Below are 24,465 nucleotides of genomic sequence, written 5' to 3' on the forward strand. Positions count from 1 at the left end.
CCTCAGAGAAAGACTTTAGAAATAATGATATAATAAACTTGATGGCTAAAAGTGTGTGTGTGTGTGTGTGTGTGTGTGTGTGTGTGTGTGTGTCAGAGAGAGAGAGAGAGAGAGAGAGAGAGAGAGGAAAAAGGAGACACACACACAGATGCTTTCAAAAAGTCTCCTTTTAAAACTAAAATTAAGTAATTGAGGGCTGGTGAGATGTTAACAGGTAAAAACTTCTGCCAAGGAAAGACGAATGGCCCAAGTTTGCTCATCAGGACCACCATGGAACAATAGAACTGACTCCTGCAAATTGTTTTCTGATCTCCCCATTGGAGATATGGCATTACACTCCTCCCTGTACCCAGTAAAACCAAATGTAATAAAATAGAAATTAAATAATCGAATAACAGAATTATCTCTTTATACTACTAGTCTGACATATTTCACAGTAATATGAATATTCATATCTCAACAAAGATCTCCAATGTACAGTTGGAAGAAGTAAGCCCAAGGTATCTGCTATCTTTTAGATTAGGCTGTTGTGGACAGAAAAAAGTGCAAGCCGAAACAACCTCCTGGGGAAATATTTGCAGCACAGAGAAACAAAAAATAGTAAAACCTGCAGTCTACAAAGGGCTCCTGCAATTGAGAATTCCAAACAAAGTACTCCAAAGAAAACTATCCTAAAAACACAAAAGATAATTCTCAGAAAAAAGTCATAACGTTACGAAAAGAACTTTGTACTGAGTAATAAATGAGTAAAGTACTTCATTTGATATGTGTTGTTTTAAGAAAATAACTATATTAAAATGCACTTTATTCTTTGACTTAAAAATGCTCTTAGAATCAACCCCATTTACAGAATGATGATAATTCACATAATTCTTTGTCATACTTAAAGTCAGAAGTATCCAATAAGTTGTGCGTAAAATATATGTTAGTTGAGAAAAAAAAACAAAATCTAGGTTCATATTTACAAACTGATTCAACCATTTTATATTTTCCTATTCATACATGTGGATAATGTATTTTAGTCAAGTCTACCTTGGAATCCTTCCCTTCTAGTTCTTTCCTGATCCCCCAGCTACTTTCCCTTCCAACTTCATGTGCTTGCTTTTCAAATCCATTGAACTGACTTGATGCCATCTGCACGTGCTTGGGTCTATGACGACCTACTGGAGCATGGGTAGCCTTTCTGGGACCGCATCCTTGTAAACAGACTGTCCCTATCCAGCAATCATCAACTGCAAGCAACCCCTCAGCATGGGATGGGACTTCATGAGCCCCTCCCTCATCCGTGTCAGGATTTCGGGTTGGCTTGATATTGCGTAGGTCTTGTGCATGCAGTCACAGCTGCTGGGAGTTCATGTGTACAAAGACCCCCCCGTGCCCAGCTAAGGTCTCCCTGCAGGTGTTTCTACTTTCCATCCTCTCTTCCTCACTGATCCCCGAGCCTTGAGAGGAAGGGGCATGACATAGATGTCCCATTGAGAGATGAGCATGCCATAACTCTTACTCTCTGCATACTGGCCAATTGTAGGTCTCTGTATTAATTACCATCTAGTAGGGAAAGAAAGCTTCTCTGGTGAGGGTTGAAAGATGCCCTCATTTAAGTGGGGATACGGATAGCCAGAGGACAAATTAGTGCATCGGAAGGGGAAGGATGTGAAGAACAAGTACAAGGCTCTCAGAATGGAGGAAAGAATGAAACAAACTAGCATGTGTGTGGGTGCGTGTGTGTGTGTATGTGAGTGTGTGCGGTTTTATTTTTATTTTTTTTTTAAGTTTTGGTGATGTTGGGATTTCATGAATGAAATTACTTCCAAAAAAGGAGAAATCCTCTTCCTTAAAAATTAATTATAAAGCTATAAAAGTCTTGGGTCATGTGTATGTGTGTGTTTTACTATGACTGAACCTAGGCCTTGCTTGTACCTGCTAGGCAAGCACCAAACCACTGAGCTATATGCCCAACCCTTCTTGTATTTTATGTCTGAGACAAGGTCTCACTAAGTTTCCTAAGCTGGCCCTCACTCATACTGCAGGACAAACAGGCCTTGAACTAGTGATTCTCCCATCTCAGTTTCCTTAGTATTTAGGACTACAGACATATACTACCAGGTGTGGAAAAAAAAAAGAAATCTTAGATTGTCTATGAATTTATTCATGAACTTATATAATGATATTGAAAATATGTGGCAATGCCTTTAAGATCCCCCCCACTGTAGCAAAGTGTACAAGTGTAAAATCTTTTATATACGGACAAGCAAGAAAGAAAAAAAAACACTCAAAATCCATTCCTTACAGTGAAACAAACAAGCTGTGCCTTACTATATAATGGCTTTTGCAAGCTGTTTTTTTTCTGCTTATTTCTAACCTATATAAAATTTTGAGTACCATGAGCAATACAATGGCAATATTAATTTATCTAGAGGTAGTAATAAACTATTCTCTTTTGTTCCCTGTCTCTGTCTCTCTTTCTCTCTCACTCTTTTACACACACACACACACACACACACACACACACACACACACAGAGAGAGAGAGAGAGAGAGAGAGAGAGAGAGAGTTTTTCTTTGATTTTTTTTCCCCCAAGACAAGGTTTCTTTGTGTAGCTCTGACTGTCCTGGAACTGGCTCTGTAGACCAGGCTGGTCTCTAACGCACAGAGATCTACCTGCCTCTGCCTCCTGAGTGCTGGGATTAAAGGTATGCACCACCACCACTGCCAGGTAACACATAGTATAATAGTGTTAACATGTGCTCAACTCAAAACAGAAATATTTACATAATTATACAAATAATAGCCTTAAAGAGAGAGCAGTCCAAACGCACATTCACTGATACAAGGATGACTAAGGTTTAGCCTATCCACAGAGTGGAATATTATTTGGAAAAAAGAGAAAAGTAAAGTACTGGCTCATGGCGTTGTGACAAGTGAAAGAAACCAGCCACAATCCGTCATCAATCATGCGACTGTATTTACTTGACGTTACAGAGGGGTCAAGTGTTTAGAGACAGATGGTAAGTTAGTAGTTAGTAGGGTTGTGGAAAAGGCTAAAAGAGTGAGATGGTGAATGACTTTTTTTTTCATAAAGATTTATCTTTTATTTTTACTTTTATGTGTATGAATGTTTGCCCTATGTGTAGTGGTGCCGGCAGAGGCCAGAAGGTGGTGCTGGATCCTCTGGAGCTGGAGTTACAGGTGGTTGTGAGCTGCTCAGTGTGGGTGCTAGCAATCAAACTCTGGTCCTCTGTTTCTCTGGTTTCTGATCAGAAAGTGCCCCGACCCCTGAGCCTCCTCTCTAGCCTTGGTAAGTGACTCCTAATGAGTACAAAGTTTTCACATCGGTTATAGTGATTACTGCGTAATTATTCTCAGAACCAAGGAACCACAGTTTTAGTGGGTCCCCTTTGGTGGTTATGTTTATCACAGCCCAGTAAGGCTGTCTTTGGTCTCATGTGGTCTTCACTACAGCAGCCGTGACTATACACGAGAGGAGCTCTAGACAATTCACCTTCCCCTTTCAGGTCCTAATTCTTCCTGCATCTCCAGGTTCCCTGAGCTCCACCCCTGGAAGAAACTTGGTTGATGGTCACTCTTCATAAAGAATTCCCCTCACCACATCTTTCCAATGTGTTTTTAAACCTATTCGACAGAAGCCCACAAACTAGAAGACAATGGAAACATAAGTACGCACCTTCAATGATGTGCTTTCTTGACAATCCTCTCTCTGTCTCAGCTCTACAACAGAAAAGAGGTAGATGGCTTTGGCTGGGGAATGCTGTTTTATTTTCTAAAAAAACCCTTTTTCAAAATGCAGAATAATGGCCATTCTTAACTTTCTTTTTATTTACTCTTTGTGTCTTCCACATTATGCCTCCCCATCCCACCCATCTCTCCCACCCAAAAAAGTAAATAAATAAATCTAAGAGAAGAAAGGGGGGCGGGGGGAGGAAGAAAGAGAAAATCTCATCATGGAAGCTGCAATGTGACACATTAAACACGTTAAACCCCTTTATCCAGACATTTTTACATATGTAGGCATTTGTTGTAAAGAATCATTGCTCAGGTTCAAAGCCCCTGGACTCTGCTACCCCCATTGACCTTGCCACCTGTGGTGAATGAGAGAGCTGACCCCTCCTCTCACCAGCTGCAGCACTTGGGAAAGTGGACCCTGCACCTAGCCTGGGCAGCACAGGAGAGCTGATCCTATTGGCTGAGGTGTGAGTGAGCCAGTTCCGATGGATGGGCGAGCTGCCCCCATTATTCATCTGTTACGTGGCGTCATGGGTGGGGGGAGATGTTCCTCTATCCCTGTCAATACCCGAGGAAGGTGAAAGAACAGGCCCTGACGTCATTAAGAGCAGGAGCTGTACCTCATCAGCTGCAACGCTCGGCAGAGTGGCCCCTACACCTCGCCTGGGCAACCCAGTACAGCTGGCCCTGAAGGTGTAGGTGTGGGAGAAACCACCCAGAGGACCTGAAAGCCGGCGAACTGACCCCATCAGTGCATGGCCAGGACAATGCTGGAGAGCGCACCCTGGTGGTGAAGCAGAGGAGAGCTGGCGGGTGACCAAGCCGGCAACTAACCAGACCCATTTGCTGGCCCACCCCAACATCCACCCTGCAGCACAAGGTAGGGGTATTAAAGACTGAGGGGGTGTCAGTCTTGCTGACTCAGGGCTGCAGGATCTCCACAACACAGGGCAGCAATGGGATGTCCAGGAAAGGTCTCAGGGAGGGCCCATAACCATTCTTTCTTGTGTAGCCCAGGGTGGCTTTGAACTCACAGAGATATGTCTTCTTCTGTCTCCCGAGTGCTGGGATTAAAAGTGTGTGCCGCCACTTCCTGGCCTCTGTGGCTAAGTAGGGTGACTAGCTCTGCACTCTAATCTTCAGGCAAACTTCATTTGTTACAGCACAAATAAAGTATCACCACATCTCATCTCATTAAATAAATAAACAAACAAGCAAGCAAACAAACAAATAAATAAATAGTGTTTAACTTACTTTCCACCCCAGTAGAGTTTGGTTGTGATGACCAAGCTGGACCTCCTGCGCATCAAACAGACACAAAGAAAGAGTAGATCATTGTGTGTTCTTGATGGCCTGAATCATTATGACAGTGCCGGGAGGAATTGGTGACAGTACCTCACTACAGAAAGAAGGTGGAGACGGAGTTCTGAACCCACAGCCCGGAAATGTAAGAACAAGGGAAGCTGGTGAGTGGTAACTTGAAGCCAGACCCTTGAAGGGACTGAAGGGAAGCAATCTTTGCTGGAGACCCTGGGAGAAGGAGGTCTGCCCAGCATGCCCCTGTGTGGTGCTGCAATGTGTGCTTTTGACAGCTTTTGGCTGAGGTGATCTTGGAGGTCAGAGATGGCTCCTGAGAATGAAGGTGACCTACAGGAGGAGCTGCCTTGGTAGCTCAGAGGAGCGGCCACTAATTAACACTTATTTAGAATCTGGCATGATGTTGATAGCCTGTGAACCTTTCCTGGGAGGAGCCTCCTCTCTGCCAAGGAGCATGGGCAGAGCATGGGCGCGAGCGTCTCCTAGTTACTATCTTATCCAGTCAGTACCCTCGCGGGCAATGGGCAGTGACTGACTGCGTAGAAACAGGAGCCTTGAACTAAAGCCTCATAGACAGTAGACGCTTGAAATCCTTTATCAAATGTCCTTCCGCTTTGCCGCAGAGGGATGAAACATGGACATCACGTCGGCAAACTGGTTCCCTACTCGAAAGCCCCACTCAAGGGCAGCACGCGCTCTAGTGTTAGGATCACGCGAATCCTTGTGCTAGGAACCACATGAATATAATTTAAACTTGGGAGGCAGCGAGAGCTCGGTGCACGTTGGTTTAAAATAAAATCTTTTGAGATCCAGAGATTAAGACCCAGCTTTGGGATTATTTGAAACACAAGGCATTTATAATTCAGTCACGTTATCATTCTGTTGATACCTTTAAACTCTTGGGCATACAAAGCCTCCGTGATAAATGGTGACCAGTGGGGAGTGATGGGGACAATTCTGACAGCTTGGTGGCAAAATGAAAAATTTGTTGAAAACATCGGCCTCTCCATCCCACTAAGGTAATTTCCTGGAAAGCAATTTGAGTTACAGGAATGGAAGGTCTGCAGACATATCGTCCTGGGGATTGCATACTCCTAACGGGTTACAGCCTTTTCTCATTAACACATCAGCCTTTCACAACCAATGGTAACGACAGTCTGCACAGGGGAGCCAGGTATCCTTCAGCAAACACTTTCTATCTTCAAAAAAAAAAAAAGAGGTTGTTTGAAATATTGTTAAAAAGTAAACATAAGCCCTTTTGATTAGTCAGAGCAAATATCTTGCTAAAGCCGCACATTCTATCCAAACACTGAAGTTAGACTCCACAAAACTGTCCGCCCCACACCGGCGTTTAGTCTCAAGTGGCAAGATTAGATCAAAGCCTGACAAAGGATCGCTGAGCCCAGGAGGCTCTCGGAGTAACTGTTCCGGGTGGTGGAGGAAGATGGCGCAGTCCCCCGAGGCTTTGCTCGCCTCTCGCGCCTCTTGCCCCTTCAGCAGGGCACCTCCGCAGCCATTTTACAGCAGGGAAATCAAGGCCCAGAGACGTGACATCACTTTCACCGGGCAATGCTGCTGGGGAGTGGCAGCCGAAGGACAAGCAGCCAAGCCAGCGAGTTGAACAGATTGGACAGGCTCCATGCTAGGATGGCAAGGTTTATTCTCTCTCCGGTCTCCTCCCGGGGGCAAATGTGAACCGTATAAACTTTTCATGAACCGTATAAACTTTTCATAGCATAGGACCAGCTGGGGCTGTTATCCGCAAGGCTGGAAGGTGGCTTGTGGAATATTCATACGCATCTATTTTCCACAAGGTGTGTACGATAGGTTCTACAAGTAAGGAGGATGGATCAGTGCTCGCTGAGGGAAAACCACTGCCTGTCCTTCCGCACACACAGGGCAGTCTTTATTTTGTTGTTGGTCTTTCTTTACTGTGTTGCATGACCACCCCCACCCCAAACATCGCGTCACCCCCATTGCCACTTGCTTTGTGTACAGTTGGTGGGAGGGATGGGGTGAACACACTCCTTGAATTTCTTGGAGCCCCCAAAACAGCAGACACTCCTCTGAATACTCAGAAAATAGAGCTCCAAGCACCCAGGACAGATACTGGCAACTGTACCCAGATGAGACAGCTTTCAGCAATTATCCTAAGGGCTTTTGGTTTCATCATTTCTTTGTGCAGAGAGTTATTAACAAAATGAGAGGTGAACATAAATCTGCGTGTCTAGATGGTTTCCTGTGGCTTACTTTCTTCACTAATCACAAGTGCTGTCAGAGCTATGAAAACACCGCTCTCTGTGATGCCCAAATACCTCATAAACGGCTTTTTCTCTGCTCCACCCTGTCGTCACTCACTGGAGTCGGTGGCTAAGGAATTTCTGACACACAAGTAAGGGACTCTCCGGCATCTATTTCCCAAACACTAGAGATTGTTTCTTTCCCAAGTGTTGGTTTCTTTTTGGGACAGCCTTTTCTGCTAGTGCCATATGATTTGTTTGTTTGTTTGTTTTTCTGGGGCAAACTAGTGAGTCTTTAAACAGGCCAACAAACAGTTATGGTAGACACGGTTACCTCCAGCCTTTCTTCTTGATGATGTTCCCCAGGATCACCTCAGCCCTGAAGGAGGAGAAGACAATGTCTCAGAAGGCAGCGTCTCAGAAAAGCAAGAGTCAACCCAGCGCTACAGCCATCCCATTTTTGAACTCTCAGAGCCTACAGAACCCCAAAATAGAAGCTCTCTCAGCTGGTAGCACGGTCTCCACTGTTTCTGCTTGTGCCGGCAGAATCCGGCTCCCAGGCATTCCAGAAGCCTTTGCCAAATGCTGGCGCTGGCAAGAGACCGCCTGTGGTCGTGACATAAGAAACAGAGGAGTCATCTGGCAGCTTGGTCCCACATAAAAATATCCTACTCTGTGGCGTTCAATGAGAGGCAAGGTTTCTCCATCTAATTGTGGTGGAACAATTTAGTTCCAGAGGACAAGAGACCTCAGACTGTTTAGACAGAAAATATTGGCCCCCAGGTGATCTTGGAAGGAAAAAAAAAAGAATCTACATGTGCATTCAAATGTCCCCAAGTCCAGCAGTTATGGTGATCCATATTGAAAATGTCTTAGGATTGAGTAATGTTTGCCATAGGACTAAGATACAAGGAGACACTACAATACCTTTCCTGTCACCAAGACTGGGCTGTGGAAAGGTCTACTGAAGACATAGTATTATTCTCTCCCCCTTCCACTTCCTCAGGCAGATTCATTAGGGTTTAGGAAACTAAAATACTCTCCTATATCCCTCCCAGTAAGATCCTCAGCGTGAGAAGCAGTGGGGCTGCCAGAGATCGGAGGGGGGAGGTTAATGCAGTTAGCACTTGGATCATCAGTGAGCTAGATACGGATGCCATTGCTAACTATTCTTTTATGGAAACAAATGTTGTTTTTGTACAGCCTCCAAGACATCATGATGCAGGCTAGCTGTGCAGCCTGCTCCAAACGAACAGAGATTGGATGGTACTGGAATCTTTTCTGTTTCTTCTTGTTTGGCTCTTGTTTCGTGTAACCTTACACAGAGAGACTCTATCTCAATTCCACAGTTCAATAATGATTCAGGTGACTATCCCTCATAATTGGAGTTATAGTCAGGTCTCTAGTAGGCTCACTATATTTCCTTGCTCTGCGTTAGCCTGTTTGGTGCTGTACAATATTCAGAGAAGAAATCCCCTGACAATAGGGGATACAGAAAGGAACAAAGTCTTACAACGTCTCTCTTTTCTTGGACTAATAATCAACAAGTTCTCTGATGCTGCTTAAGCACATACAGAGTCCTAAAAAAGGAGGAAACAAAGTAAGAAAAATGTTCTTCAATCATCTGGTGTTGATGGGGTAAACCTCAACTCAACTGTCTGTCGCTTGCTTGAGGGAGGGGCAGCGGGCCTGCAAGAGCAGTACTCCGCAGTTCCCCCGCGAGACCAGCAGGGATGTCTGCTTCCTTTACTGATGGAAGCTGGATATCCACATTTATTCCAGGAGACCAGGGCTCCATCCCTATTCTAAAGCACAATAGTTATGTTGTGTGGCATGTGCTTGGTGACCTGGCCTGACGGAGAATCAGCTCCGTGTTTTGCTTTGGCCAGCCATGTTGAGAGTGCCGACTCAACGCTGGGGTCCAGACACTGGAAGTCACTCCTCGACAGAAGTGAAAACACTCTGTCACCTGCTGTCTTCAGAGGAGGCTCTGAAGCGTCCTCTTGCAAAAGCTGTCGATCCCTTGGCATCATTTGGGAATCACAACTTGCATGAAAATCAGCCCAGGGACAGGTGGTCAAATAATTAGTTAACCCCTCTCCATCTCCACCGTCGTTTCTCTGGCAAGTTTTTCTCGTGTTTGCCTCCCTTCAGCGCATTTTTCTTACTGGAATGACATGGGTAGACCAAGAGGGTCCCAGAGTTCAACATTCCCAATTCTACTGATGGACTGAGGAAGAGCGTGCCTGCTGAGACACGCCCAAGAGAAGCAGCCCCTCCTCCCCAATGCCACAGCAATGTCTGGGCACACCCTCTTGGTTCCAGGGACGCCCGGTGAGGAACGGTTACTGGTTCTGACTTACTTCCCAGCGGCGTAGACCTCGGCAGTGTCGAAGAGATTAACTCCACTTTCGTAGGCAATTGTCATCAACCGTTCAGCAACCTGCCAGAGTGCAAAGGTCAGTCAGAAATGCCGAAAATGCCTTCCTAGCTGGGAAGTGGTTTTAAATACTTTATCTGCCTTTCACTCTGAGGTCTCATTACCATTCCTCATTTTCCTCAGTTGTAGTGACTGACAGAAGAAAGAAGAGCCGAGCACAGGGCATGTGATCCTTCTACCCTCCAAATAGGCTGTAATCCCTCTTCTGTGTGTGTGTGTGTGTGTGTGTGTGTGTGTGTGTGTGTGTGTGTGCGCATGCGCATGTCTATGTGGCGGGACAGTGAGGGGTGGGGAAGCATTATTGGTCATCCTCCAGCTGAGGTGTTCAGATCTGTGTTTCCCTCCCTGCTGGGAAAACCTTGTTTGATAACACCCTCTGTGACACGTAATCTTGCTGACAAAGAGGGCCATTTGTATCAACGCCGACTCCATCTCTCCACTCCTTTCTGCAAGCCTATAGTTTCTGGCAGTTGCGTGATTCCTGACCTAAAAGCTTGTGACTTTCCTCAAGGCCTAGCCAACTGTGCTGATGAGTCACGGGTTTGACAACCATGACTATTGTGACGCTCCTGGCACCCGCAGTTCGGTGGAACAGTGAGCGTCATCTTGGAGCCACTGCTGAGTCAACACAGGGGAGGGAGCAAGACCTGTCTCACTGGGGGACAGTTCCTACTGCTTAGGTTGCCGCAGAACAGAGCTCCAGGATCCACGGGGCTGCTCAGAGCAAGCGAGGAGTGGGAGTGGGGGCAGGATTAGACAGTTATTGGGTTATCTGCTGCAACCCGTGGGAGGTGAGGCTGTCTTAGCATACCATGGAACAGTACTAAAGGAGTCTCTCTTCACGTTGCTGGTTTATTTATGAGACGTTTGAACAGTTTCCCCACTTCACAAATAATTACAGTGGCTTTTCCAGTACGTTCTTTGATGGTGGACTAGGGTTGCTTCATCAGCATTTCTATGACAAGACTGTGTTTCTGGTGTTTTGAAAATTAGCCTCCCAAGACCAGGGCTAGGCTGGGCACAACCTTTGCATTACCTGCAAGAAAGCAGTTGTGGCCTTTAACCTGCTACTGTAAAAACATCATCCTTGAGCAGAGCTGAAAAGTAGAGCAAATATAGTTTTCTCCTTCTGAATGTCCTGTGTTTTAGAAGTTATTGTGCGTGCAGTAAAACTTATTATGGTATGTTACACGGCATATTGTTGGATTATTATTGGGACAGATAACAATTATGTCTTATCTCCAGAGAAGGTTTGAGATGGAGAATTCTAGACACTTGGAGTGATTGAGAGTAGGAACACTTCCAAATAACAGGATCTGAAGACCTCATGAGGAATAATGGGGAAGACATTGAATTAAGTCTGAAGACCGGCTTTAGGCCTTGATAGAGTTTTTGATCTGAAACGTCTTACGAAAGCCCTGTGTTTGGTTCCTAGTCTGTGGCGTTATTTGGAGATGGTAGAAACTTTAGGGAGCGGGGCCTAGTGATAGGATGTTGTCACCAGGATCCTGCCTGTCTGTTCTTCCTGGTGCACACTGTCCTCTAACACACATTCAGTCATCACCGGCTGGCTTACTACAGGATCCAAGTCAGTAGAGCCAAAAGGATGGAAAATCCTGAAAGTTTAAGGCAAAATAAACCTTTGCTTCCCTAAAAGTGGGTGACTTGCGTTCTTTGGTCAGCGTAACGACAAGTGAACACAGTCGATGAATGTCCCCTTACTCTTGAACAAATCATTCGGCTTTTGCAGATTTCAGTTTCCCTCTCTGAAAACTGAAGGGGAGTCTATGAAGAAATCTCCTTCTTCCCCATGGAGCCTGGAGGCAACAGGGAAGCTGGTCTCACTTCCTTAACAAGGGCCTAATGGCCTATGAGCTACGTGGCCAAGAAAAGTCTTGTGAGATATTCACACTAATGAGACATTGCAAAGAATTCTGGGAACACCTTTCTCTTCTTCACAGAATTCCTAGAAATAGAACTTTTGCCTTGCTCTTTTTGAGTCTTAAATATTCCTGCAGCTATTCCATTCCTGCTGCCTGGAGAGGAAGTTGGTGCAAAGCGCTGTTTAGAGCCAAGAGAATGGTTCTCTTCCTAATAGCTTAAAAGTCTAAATGAACGTTCTCTATTTGGCTAAATTAATGTGAGCAGGGTTTAATGTTACCTGCTATTAGAGCTACTTCAACTACATTAAAGAAGAGAAAACATGGAATAAATCCCCAAATTCGGTGCTTTTTGGGTACTAAATGTGCTCTCTTAAAAATTATTTTTAAGAAATTACTACTCATAGGAGTAACATATATCTTGGTGTTTTTATTTGAAAGGCATACCATCGAGTTACTAACTTTGTTGATATCCCTGCTAAGTACCTATCCGATGTGTTGTTGAAATCTTCAGGGATAGGGACTTCACACCCTTTTGGGGTGACAGTGATAATTACAGCACCCAGCAGATCATGGTGTGGTCATTTGTGCCTGCTTTAGGATGACAGCACCTGGAAGTCTGAGAGGGAGCGGAACAATCAGGGAGGAGAAGGCATTGCTACTGGCTTATCATTTTACCCCTAGAGAATAGGTGGCATTGAGCCATTCAGTGGTTGGCCCTGGCTCCCAGCTGGCCCCTCTGCTCACAAGGTTAGCCGTCTTTGTCTGTTTTCTTCCACACAGTGCCTCAGGCAGTAGCATGACTCCTTGCAGACTGGAGACCCTGTCTAGGAACTTAGTTCCCTTCTACCTTGCTGCTATTTTCGTGCCTAACAATGTCTGTGTCCTTAGCTGCGTTCCTTGTGAATGTGCCTCTGTACACCTCTACACTGCTCTGAGATTGAATAACATGTATGCCCTGGCAATGCTGAAGCATGCATGGGCAACCCGTATATGGCAGTTCTGTTGAACTTATCCATACTGGGTTTTATGGTCTAAGTTGATGAGGATGACTGATCGGGTCTCTTCCTCTCTATCTTTCCCTACCCGATGCCAGTCATAAGGCCTCTTGATGTGCACCTAGTTCCTTCTGTAGGGAGGAAGGACTTACTTCCATAGCTATGAGGAGTGCTGCCCTTAAAAGGCCTTCCGCTGCCAGCCCCCCCCCAAAGCTATACTTGGATGGAGTCACCTCACCCAAGACCTTGTTCTAGGATAGCTTTTACCTGATGTCTGAACAGTACACACACACACACACACACACACACACACACACACACACACACACACTAAAATAAGAATCCAAGAAAAAATAATAGGGAAGAGAAGAATAATCCCACTGCACACTTTCTTCAACAGAATTGCAGAAGTTGAAAGTGACTCACCACATCTGAAACTTGACCTCCAAATGTCACCCATGTTCCTGGAAGAGAATAAATATTTGTAGCCATTTTTATAATATTGTACACAATGAGAGGAAACTGTTATGTCAGAGCAGGTAGTTCATAAATGTGCCTAGATAAGGACATACACACACTCTAGCCTAGCCTTTGCCCCACTTCCTAATATTCCAGGAAGAGTCTGTGTCCCTTTGGGGAAGGGTGCCTCTTCAAGCCACCATGGATGCTTACGGTGCCCATCCCTGCCTTCCATGAAACGTTGCTTCTGCTCTAGGACCAGATGCACGAGAAGTCGGTGTTACAGAGCTCACACTGGCTGCACGCCTGTTTTTCACTCTTCTACAGCTAGAAAGACCTATTCTGCAAGTGAGCACAAGAAAGCATGGCAGCCGCAGTGAGCCAGGCCTTGACTTACACTTCTGGCCTTGTTTGTAGACTCTGGGATTTCTAGTTACATTTCCAGAGGATTTTTCAGACATTCTGCCAGGACCTGCAGATAAGAGCTGGGTGGTGACCCTTCATGTTCCTTCTCTGTGTGCACTGGTCTGGAAATTTCTGTGGGTTTGGGGTGAAGGTAGAGGCAGGAGCCAGGGCAAGGGTGAGGAAGGCAGAGGGAGGGGGCATAGCCAGTGGCAGCATGTGTGAAGCAAGATACTGAGCAGGAACACGCCATGCTGGGCTCCAGCAAGCCTCTTTAGTCGGTCCCTTCCTTAGCCACTTTTTTTCTTGAGTTGTAAGTCCATCAGACAGAGAAATGGCCTCATGTACCAAGGAAAGTGAGGTGAATGGCCCACTTCCCATTCTTAGTTCCTAATTAGCTGTGCATCTTGAAAAAGGCTCTGACTGAGGCAAATACAAGACACGCCAGCAGAGAGTGCTCTACCTAGGCTGGAGGAGCAAGCACTCCTAAAGGACTACCTAGAGAAGGACACAGTGATGGAGTCTTGCAGGACAAAGGGAATGGAGAAGAAGGGGGTAGGCGTTTCAACACGGACAGGATCTTGGCAAAACAAGAAGGTGGAGAATGTGAATGTGTTGATGAGCTGTGTCTGGACCAGCAGGCCACGGGGTGAAACATGAGTCAGTCAGAGGGAGACCTGGGCAAGAGTAGAAGAAGTTAGGGCGTGGGCGTGGTTAAAGCTTATAGGACTTGAAAAAATGCTGCTGGAAACATATATATGGCAACATACACATATATAACATATATATATATTCCATACATATACATAGAATATATATACATATATTCTGTGGTTCACTGTAACTGTCATAGTTACCACCATGGCATACCTTCTTTGTAGTAGACTACAAAAATTTTCTTGAATCATTTGACAGACTCAGAGGGCAATTTTACCCATGTCTACAGTTGAGGAATCTCACATCAGCCAACACTAGGTGACACACCCAAGCTCCCACCAACATGCTTGGCTTTGAGAAGGTTGCCCCCTTCAGTGAACCACATTGCTGAATTCGACTATCTCTCAATTAGTGTGGCGTCCACAGACACATGATAATGTGCTATTTTCTTTGTCCTAAAACAAAGGGAGTGTGTAAATCACTTTACGCGTGCACTTTCTGTCTCCAGAGGTTGCAGATGGGCAGCCCACAGCGGACGCTCAGCTTGCAGGCTCGTTCTGCTTCACTACAACAGAGCTGACCAATTGGATTTCAGGAAATTTTGAATGAGCTGCTGACATTTAAAGACTTAGGAATTTTTTTCTGTAAAAGTTTGGATTTTCGGCAAACACTGACAACAAAGGGTCAATGTCCTTTCTAGGCAGGCATTCCCCAATCTGGGGTGTGTGTGTGTGTGTGTGTGTACACGCTTTTGTGAAAGACTGTGCCAGTTCGCGAACCTCCCCACCCCACTTCCTGGTATATTAACATTAAAAGAAAATGGCTACTGCTTTGTACCATATGCTAATTGCCATTTTTCATACAGCAAAAATAAGAGGATGTGAACTTGTAATTAAAAAAAAAAACGGAGTTAATTCTTTTAAGAAAAAAATAGACATAGATATCTTTTCCAAAGAATATTACAAACAAAGAATGCTAACAAAGAAGAATCCCACCCTAAGGAACCAAAATAAAATCAGTCATGACCTATACACAGAAAAGATGGTCTTTGAAAAACTTCATGGTCTGAGGAAAACAGTCCACGTTTGGTTTGGAATGGGAATTAAATAAGTGAGATGCTGTGATTAAGCTCTGTATTAAGTGAAAATAATTGCCTGGGAGTTAAAACCTTTTCACAGACAAGATGTTTACAAAGAGTCCCTTTGAATACGGCAGAAAAGATGAGTCCAGAGAACAAACACATTTGAGAGCGTTAGCTGATCTGGCTCAGCAGTCAGGCAGAGTCGAGAGGGCTCAGCACAAGTTAAACTGCCGGAGCCATTCTCTGTCACAGCAAATGAGAAAGCAGATCTGAGGGACAGCACACTGTTGACTCTTTATTTGTGGCCTGGTGAGAACTTTAAATGACGAAAAGAAAAAATGTGTGTGTATGGGGGGAGGTCTCAGATCATTTAGAAACGTAATAATCTGGTCAAAGTCACTGTCGCTCGAGGTGGGTGGGGTTGCTGCTGGCCCTGTCAAGCTACAGACAGAGAATGGCACTATTTTGTTGGAACATTGTACCTGAGTCCCTTAATCTCCCCATTCATTAAAAATGGCTTTGGGCAAAGAGCTAAAATGGGACAAGCCACGGATTCAGTAATGAATCCCACAAATTAGCTGTTCTTCTGTGTCTTCAAGCAAAATCAGGTCAACGTTTGCTTAATGAATTTGCTAGCTGGCTTGGGCTGTGCTGTGAAAGCAGTTCTTTTGTTTGTTTTTTTAGTTGTTCACGTAGTCAGTGAGATTAGACCCATCTCTACTGAGTCCCGGAGACTTCCTGGAACCTGAGCTTCCTGCTGATCCTACAAATCAGCTGTGCCTGAATACTTCTCCACGGGGACAGTCCCAAGAACAGATGTTCCTTGACTGGTAAATCTAGCAAGTGTTGGCAATACCGTGAGCCAAACACATTTCACATACCTCATTTACCAAAGACCCTAGCCTAATGCTTAGACTCAGCTGTTCCCCGCATGGTGGTTGGCTGACCATGGGTTCACCCACCTGCTGCTGCCCAGTATCGTGACAGTATTTAACGCAAATTCTACCCCAGGGAAGGGTCGAAATTCACAGGCAAAGTGCGAAGGTTTGGGGTTTAGCTCAGTGGTGGAGTACTGAACTAGCCTGTACTAGGCCCTGGATTTCATCCCTAACACCACAGCAAAAATCAAAATATGGTTTCTACCAAATGTATATTGCTGTTACACCATCAATAAATGATAAAATGTAAGTCAAGATGCCATTAATTCAGAAACTACATTTGCCTAGATTATTTGCTCATCTCAGATGTGACAAATTTTGGGGAAGTCACTTACTGAGGAATGACAATCCGTTTCTAGATGAGAATTATAGCCTAAAATTCAACCTTCAAGATTGTGTTGTTTAAAACTGGATTACCGAAAGGTCCATAATTTCAAGTTTAATGCAAATAAACTAGCATCATTTAGCTCACTTTTATTAGAATTGAAAACAAATAACAAAACCCAGAATTGTACATATGTCTCAGAGGAAGACAAGGCCATTTCACACTTGAAACTGACAGTGATTCCAGTCGTGTTGGGATAACACTAGTTTTCAGAGCAGTTTCATTCCAAAAAGAAGCAGAAAAAAACCCAAAACACTCTTCCATGTCTCTTTTAAGAACTTAAGGTTGTACTGTATACACCACAGTGAAAGTCAGACAGCCTGAAGGGCACTTTCATTCAGAAGAACAGATGTTAGGCCAAGGTTGGGATGAATTATGATGGAAAATAGTCAATGGTAAATAATAATTTTCCTTTTATCTTGGCTAAGAATTATTACCATAAACAGCATATGTATCACATATGCTTACGCTATTGCCATAGTTTGAATATGGTGTGTGTGTGTGTGTGCCACCAAGGTTTCATATGTTGGGAATTTAGCTTGGTGCTCTTGGGAAGTGGTGAGGATTTAAGAGGTATAGCCTAGTTGGAGGTCAAAAGTTATTGAGGATAACCCCTCGGCAGCCTTCATGAGGGAGTGGTTACAAAAGGAGCAATTTCTGCCCTTTTATCCTCTCTGTTCTTGTCTGAGATGTAGTCACTTGCTTGTTCAGTCCTGTCACAATGGGCCAGCACCTACTGATCTCATAGAGGTCCAGTGATCTGCTTCTTTGTACCTCCCACCACCCCCACTACCACTTATCCTGGCCTTTGCACCTTCAAAACTTTAAGCTAAATAAGCAGCCCATGTCAGATATTTCATTATAGCGATGGCAAGCTCATAAAGCTACATATATACCCATAACTTCAAAATAAAATAGTATCTCCCGTTTCGGAAGTTAGCCATTGTTACATTCATCTCACTTTGTTCAAGGGGACCACCTCCCTGAGCCTTGACACCCTCACCACGCTCCAAAGCCCTAGAATACAAGTGGCAACTTAGCAGATGGCTGGTCGATGTTGGTTAAGTTTAACCGAACGGCCTTTTGCCTATCAGTAATCTTCAAAGTAAGGGGGTAATTTCCTATCCAGTATAATCGCTTTGATTTCTTGAAGAAGGAATGATGCTCATTGGTAATTCATCAGTTCTTTTAGCTTCTAGGTAGTTGGGATGTGGTTCGACCAGTCATTCCCTTTACTAGAGAAGGGTGCTAGGACAGTCCCCACTTCGCAGCAGTGACTGGTGAGAAGGGGTGGTGTGGCAGATGCTGGAGGAAGAGATGTCACAGACCTTCTCGCTGGAGGGGGGCAGAGCAATAGCTGTGTAGTCAGGAGTCTCTGATCCTAGAATTTAACGCGCTACTATATCACCCTAGGTGGGCTAAGGTGGTTTTCTGTTTATCGTGATTCTCTTAATCAGATGGTGTAGAAAGAACTCTGCTCACTCATTAAGAGAAGTTCAAAGAATGAACTGAGTAAAGAACCCAGAAATCCTAGGCCTAGGAGGAATCTCTAGGGACGGGTCTAGGGTATCTAGACAGGTGGCTGAGGTAACGTTGAGGAATTCACTTCTTGGACTTTTCACCTCCCATATGGAAAATGGAGACACCGGCTTGCTGAGGAAGCAGCGTAGCCAGGCAGGCCAGGGCTGGAGTACGGAGTCCTACACTCTCTAGGAGGATAATTGCTGGTGGCAACAATAATAATGATGACATAGCTGGTGATAATAATGGCAGTAATAATAGCAATAGCATAGCATCAGCACAGGATTTTTAGGAGACAGGTGAAACTGAATAACAGGTTAACAGCCTCTGCCTCAAAGCCACCATTAACTCCCTGTCTTCGCTGCATGAGTGTTAAGCATTAGAATTCCCTAGAAGCTCCACTCTGAGATTTTGATTATTTGTATCTGACCAGCCAGATCACCTGTGTATTTAACAAGCAACCTAGAGATATGAATGCGACATGTCGCACTGAGAAGCCTTGCTGTGTCCACAGCACAGATTCTGCGGGCTTGTCAGGTTGTGACTGTTACGAGCTCAAGGCCAAGTATCCTGCAAATGATGCCGAGAAACCATCCCTCCGTGTTCTGGCGCGCATCTGCCAGGGTTTGACATGGAACCTGGCCCGTATTTTCGGATCCAAGCTGCAGCAACCTCGTCTTTCTCTTCTGGTGTCTGGGGTGTTGCTAATGAGCATCTGGCCAGAGTTAACAAATGGGATAGCAATGGAGCCTCTTTTGGCTTTGATTACCTTTCCTTGCAAGAACGGGTGACACCACCCACTTCTCAAAAGAGCTTGGAAGAACAATAAAACTAGACAAGAATGTGGTGAAGGCCATGTGGAACTCAAGTGTGCCTCCCAGGCATGTGAGGTGCAAGGAGTAGCTCCGTTTACTGCTGAAGAAAGTGTGCTTACACACATGCACACACTTCTCAGGACTAAACACCATCTACATCCTCTTCTCTACCCCTTGGAATATAGTAAAATAGGAACTATGGTGATAAAGAACCACTCAGTGTCTGCCATACAGAGTCACATGTTTGTGTTTTTCCTAGACCAGTGGTTCTCAAACTGTGGATCGTGACCCCTATAGGGGAGATCGGATGGCCCTTTCAGAGGGGTTGCCTAAGATGAACGGCAAACACAGATATTTACATTATGATTCATAACAATAGCAAAATTACAGCCATGAAATAGCAATGGAAATAATGTTATGGCTGGGGGGGTCCCCATAACATGGGCTACTGTATTAAAGGGTTGCGGCATTAGGACAGCAGAGAACCACTGTTCTAGACTCTTCTGTATGCATAGTATGTATCAGTTCTAGTGGGAGAACACAGCAGTGTTTGAAAACACCGCGTTTCCTATGGACGGGGAAGTCTGCCAGGGCTCTTTAGCGGTAGGATGTCTAAGCCGTATTCTCCATAGCCCCATGCTGATTTTGGTTGGTGATGTGCCTTGTTCTCCCCACCTACCCCACGCTCTGTTCCAGCCAACTGTACATCGGGCTGTTTGCAACACTACCCTGCTTTAGGGCTCTGTTCACATTGCTCCCTCTGCCAAATGTCTCTCCCGTGGAAACCTTTGTTGTGATAAGCTTCACACCTCTTCTCTCAAACTGTCCATTTGTGGATGAAGAATGCTACATAGCTGTCCCCACACCTCGAGTCACCTCCACGCTTATGAGTTCTCTCAGTTTTACCAGTGATCAAGGTTTGCCTAAGGACTTTGTGGTTCTATGAGCAATGCCCTAATCTCATGCACAGAAAACTGACCCAAGCCTTAGTCAGCACACTCTTCAGAACTCAAGACCTGCTGGAAGACTGGCTAATGACAGGGTGTGGTATCCATGGCAGGGTCCTGGGGCAGATTGTCTGGGAATGGAACCTGTACCAGAAGAGAGCCCCGAACTGATAAGGTTGTCGGGATACCCCAGAAATATCCGAGGAGAGGTGGATTCTAACCTTCTGTGCCTGTGTGCACATTTGAGAGTCTGAGGGTTAAATGGGTGGAGCATACACAGGTTCCTTATGACCTTTATAGGGAATGGACAAATATTTGATCTTCTTTTCTTTGTTCTCCCTCTCTGTGTTCCTCCCCATCCCCACTTTCTTCCTCCCTTTCTTTCTTTGATTTAAAAGACTTCTGTATTTAGCTACTGTGGGAGAATTGTCTGTATTCTGTCAATCATATTTTAATAAAACGCTGATTGGTCAGGCAGGCAGTATAGGCGGGAAAGCCAGACAGGAAGTAGGGGTGGAGCAAAGAGACTGGGAGTATTCTGGGACACAGGAAGCTCTCTCTCCACTCCTGTGCAGACCACTGAAGAGGCAGCATGTAAGTTGCCCAGCTGAGAAAGGTACTGAGCCTGTGGCTAATGTAGATAAGGATAATGGGGTAATATGTGTTATAAGAGCTAATAAGTAGCCTGACCTAATGGGCCAATCAGTTTATAATCTTATGGAGGAGTCCTGTGTGTGATTTTTTCCTTGGGGTATGCCGGGTGTGGGGTACCGGGTGGGACAGAAACCCCAACAAGCCTGCCCTTCATGTTACGAGCTACCAAGGGACACTCCTATCTTCATGTTGCTTTAAGAGTTATTTCAGGGCAAGTTTGCCCAGAACCATTTTATTCTGTTTCTCTGTCTGATCAATACAGTTTATAGACAAGGGAGCGATGTCCCAGGTAGGAGGGGTGACGGGTATGTGACATTCAGATGTGGTTAAATTCCTAGTAAAAAGTTAAAGCACATCACAAGTAGGCTTGACTCGTCACCATAGCTCAGGAGCTATGTGAGTATCAGTAGGACAGATATCTTGGTACCCCATAAGCCTTGATCTGAACTTTGGTGTTAGATTAGCCGTAACTACTAATTTAAAGCCAGAAGTTCAACCCCTGAAACTTCTTTATGAAGACATGAATTCTGAATTGATTTGGTTCCTTGAGCCTCTTAGGAAAATTAAAAGTAAAAAGATTAATATCCTTGAAGTTTTTATTCTTTAAACTCTTTCATTTCCTTTGCATACATCAGTAAAGTATGTACCTATTACTTCTAACTGGAAGCAAAAGTTGAATTTTTTTTGTTGTTGTTGTTGGACAATTCATTCATAAAAAGGCTGCAATAGATCATGATTCTTCCTTCTTTATGACCATGGAAAAGGAACACTGAATGTGGTTTGTATTCTAAGTCTCTGGGTCATACATCCTAATGTTTTCTAGTACTGTTGACTATATATTGAAGATTATTTACTCAAATGAAACTCTTAGGGCACAAAAAACTCAGCACACAGCATCACCAAAGCCTTGTCACGCTGCTCTTTGAAAAGTTCTCATAAGAATGTAGTTAATGTAGATGAGTTAAACACTGTTAGAGTAAAAGTAGATGCTTATTGTAGGGTACAGGAAATACATGCAAATTCTGATTCTTAAATTTAAAAAAAATTAATATTGTCTTCCAAAATGTGACCTACGAGTAAGATATACGATGCCTTTTCCCTGTGAGATCTTTGCACAGTTTCTGGAATTTAGTCTGTGCGCAAACACATTCTTTTGGTCCTTTTTGGATAGATCATGCTTTTCCACAGCAAGTTACTATGGGTAAGAGTTTTGGAAAAATACTCTTACCAAGAAATCGGAAAGTCAGTGTGACTTTCTGCATCATTCCCTTTGTGAATGTTTTTGTTGAGCCCTTTTCATCACTGATAGTTCCGAGAGGTGTCCTACCTCAAACAGCCATAAGGTTGAAAACTTTGGTGTTTCTGAATATAAAAACACAGGGTGTGTGTGCATGCGGTCGTTAGGATCTGTTAAGAATGCATTTCAATTTCCTGAAAGGCAAGGAAGATGTCTAGGTGAAAACAAGATGATAATGTTAAAAAGTGAAAAAAAAATGTTTTGCAACATTCCTTTCAAAGTCTTCTTCCTGGGCCATGAACGATCAGATGTGTAGGATATTAAATGTTATTAAAAGACAAATTTTGTGTTCAGGAAGTAGGAATAGTGTGACATTCTTGCTGAAGCAGGGATACAAATGTGATTTCTGGCCAAGAAATTCTTGAACTATAAAATAATGAAAACAGAAAGTATATATGGGACGATTTGACAAAAACCTAAAATAATTCTCATGCTCAGCCATATTGCACTCAAATTAATTCAGTTTTTATGTTTGCCTGTAGATTCACTAATTTACATATAAGCATTAGCTTACTTCATTAATGCATAAGGAATATTAGCTGTTAATAATTTCAGCTTTAAAAATGTATCAATAATCTTTTCCTAATAGAAGATTTATAATTATACCAAGTCCAAGGTGGGTATTTCTACATCACCTGCAGAATGACACAAACTCTTCTTATACAGACTCTTCTATTTCTATTGGCGTGATAGAAATGTTCCCTTTTCAATAATCGTATGCAGAAATTTAGCTCAACGTTAAGAACAAAGTGGAGCGATCCTAAATCATAAAACCATGCTGATCTATCTTTAATATCAGGAGATTCACTTTATTCTAGCCTCTAGACAGAGCCTGATAGCTAACCTTGATTGTCTTACTATTTTCTTGATTGGATTAAGGGATCACTAGGAGATTAGTGAAAGGCTTTTCAGGATGTGTCCATGACGGAGTTTCTGGATGTGTTTAGACTATGGAGACTTTGTCATAATGAATGCACAGATCCTGTGATGGGTTTGTAATATGATGGATTATCAAATGGTGGTGAGACCTAGGAGGTCCTGGATGAAGGAAGGTCTGTGGGTGTTTTAAAGACCTGTATCCTTCTCTAAGTTCCAACATTTGCCTTTCCTCTGCTTTCTGGCCACCATGACATGCATTGCTCTGTTCTGATTTTCCCTACCCGCCACCATGGATGAGGCCTCTGAAACTGGGAGCCCAAATGCATCCTTCCTCAAGCTGTTTCTGGCGGGCCTTGGTTTCAGTGACAATAAAATTTATGTACTCCTTCTACATGATAGGCTGTATTGAAAAGTCAGTTTGGGCCTGAGAAAAGCATAGAGCAGCTTCTGAAAGCCTGGTGTCTAGAGACAAGCTCCTGTTGCCGGAATACTAGCTTTCCTACTAAGGCTTCAGCAATGAGACAGCGATATTACAATAACACCATCCTGATTGTATAGTGAGAGAGTGAAATTTCCCGGCACACAGTATGGACAGCAATCTACAAACTTAGGTATACAGACATCAAGAAACATAAGCATTATCTTTTTATTTTAACAGCCTCCCATTGATCAAACATAACGCAGGCCTTCTTGAGACATTTTTTTTTTCCCAACAAACTGCTGAATGACCTTTTTATCTCCAGAGACAGTCTAAAACCTGGCATCTATCAACTACTCATGGACTGTCCTATGGATGTAGAAACCAAGAGTGGCAGAGAAGAGGTGATCAATGAGAGATCAGTGTTCGGTGAACTTTTTTTTTATTGCCTGATCCTCTTTTTTTATTATTATTGATTCATTGATTGCAAATGAGTTCATCAGAATGAATTCATCATTATTTTAGTTAGTGGCCACATGCCCAGGTGCACACCTCTAGAATGTTCTGGAGGGAGCCTGGGAGGTCCTCATGGATGCAGGGAACTGACGTGGTAGAATAACACCACCATATGATGTCTTAAGGCAGCATGGTGTCAGCTTCTTCTTCTGATGACTCCAGTGATCCTGACCATGGAAAAGAGGGGAGTGTTCCCAGAGGGAGCACCAGGATGGAGAGCTGCCTGACGGTGCTCCACTTTGGATAGTTTTGTGATTGGTCAAAAATCTTAGGACCACTCATTATGAATGCGCTATGTTTTGTCAATACAGCTATAATAAATGTTTCTTTTAAAATGTATTTTACTAATTCTTTGAAAATTATATACAGTGTATTTTGATAGTATTTACCCTCCACTCTTTCCCATAACTCTTCCTGGATTTGCCCCTACCTCCCTGGCCCCCTGTAATTTCTTGTCCTCTTCACTGTTATTATTTCGTGTGTGTGTGTATGTGTGTGTGTGTGTGTGTGTGCTTGTGTGCCTGTGTTTAAAACCCATTGATTCTAATGTGTGTTGTGCATACACTCGTGGGTCTGGGGATATTCACTGGAGTGTGGTTGACCTACCCGGAACCACACCCTTGAAGAAGAGCAATACTGAAGTAGCTCCTCTGTTAGGACTCACAAACATTTCCCCACTCCATGCTTTCGTCAGCTGGTCTAGTCTTGTAGGGGTCTTGTGCACCTACTGAGATGAAGAATGACTTCTAAAGGTAAGGGCAGGTGGGACACTCAGGATCCCTTCTTCAGGACAGGGGCTCTATTTGTCTTGTTCATTACTGTCTCTAACAACAGAAGAGATGTCAGTTTTGCAAATCAACTTCCTCCTCAGTTACAG

General features: G+C 44.0%; 1 protein-coding gene across 3 annotated transcripts in view; it reads right to left on the reverse strand.

Annotated features, from left to right (window-relative positions):
• Kcnab1 (potassium voltage-gated channel subfamily A regulatory beta subunit 1) overlaps positions 1 to 24,465 on the reverse strand; it is a 376,878-nt gene that overhangs the window by 69,606 nt on the left and 282,807 nt on the right. For all 3 annotated transcript variants that reach the window (XM_085682467.2, XM_048424456.3, XM_048424457.3), the window contains exons 3-7: positions 13,046 to 13,083; positions 9,665 to 9,744; positions 7,636 to 7,680; positions 4,999 to 5,043; positions 3,686 to 3,729 (exon numbers count right to left, since the gene is read on the reverse strand). In XM_085682467.2, the coding sequence (XP_085538593.2) occupies positions 3,686 to 3,729; positions 4,999 to 5,043; positions 7,636 to 7,680; positions 9,665 to 9,744; positions 13,046 to 13,083 (252 nt within the window). The remainder of the gene's footprint in view (positions 1 to 3,685; positions 3,730 to 4,998; positions 5,044 to 7,635; positions 7,681 to 9,664; positions 9,745 to 13,045; positions 13,084 to 24,465) is intronic.

Source organism: Myodes glareolus, chromosome 20, assembly GCF_982192425.1.
Source record: "Myodes glareolus chromosome 20, mMyoGla1.1, whole genome shotgun sequence".
NCBI classification, from domain to species: domain Eukaryota; kingdom Metazoa; phylum Chordata; class Mammalia; order Rodentia; family Cricetidae; genus Myodes; species Myodes glareolus.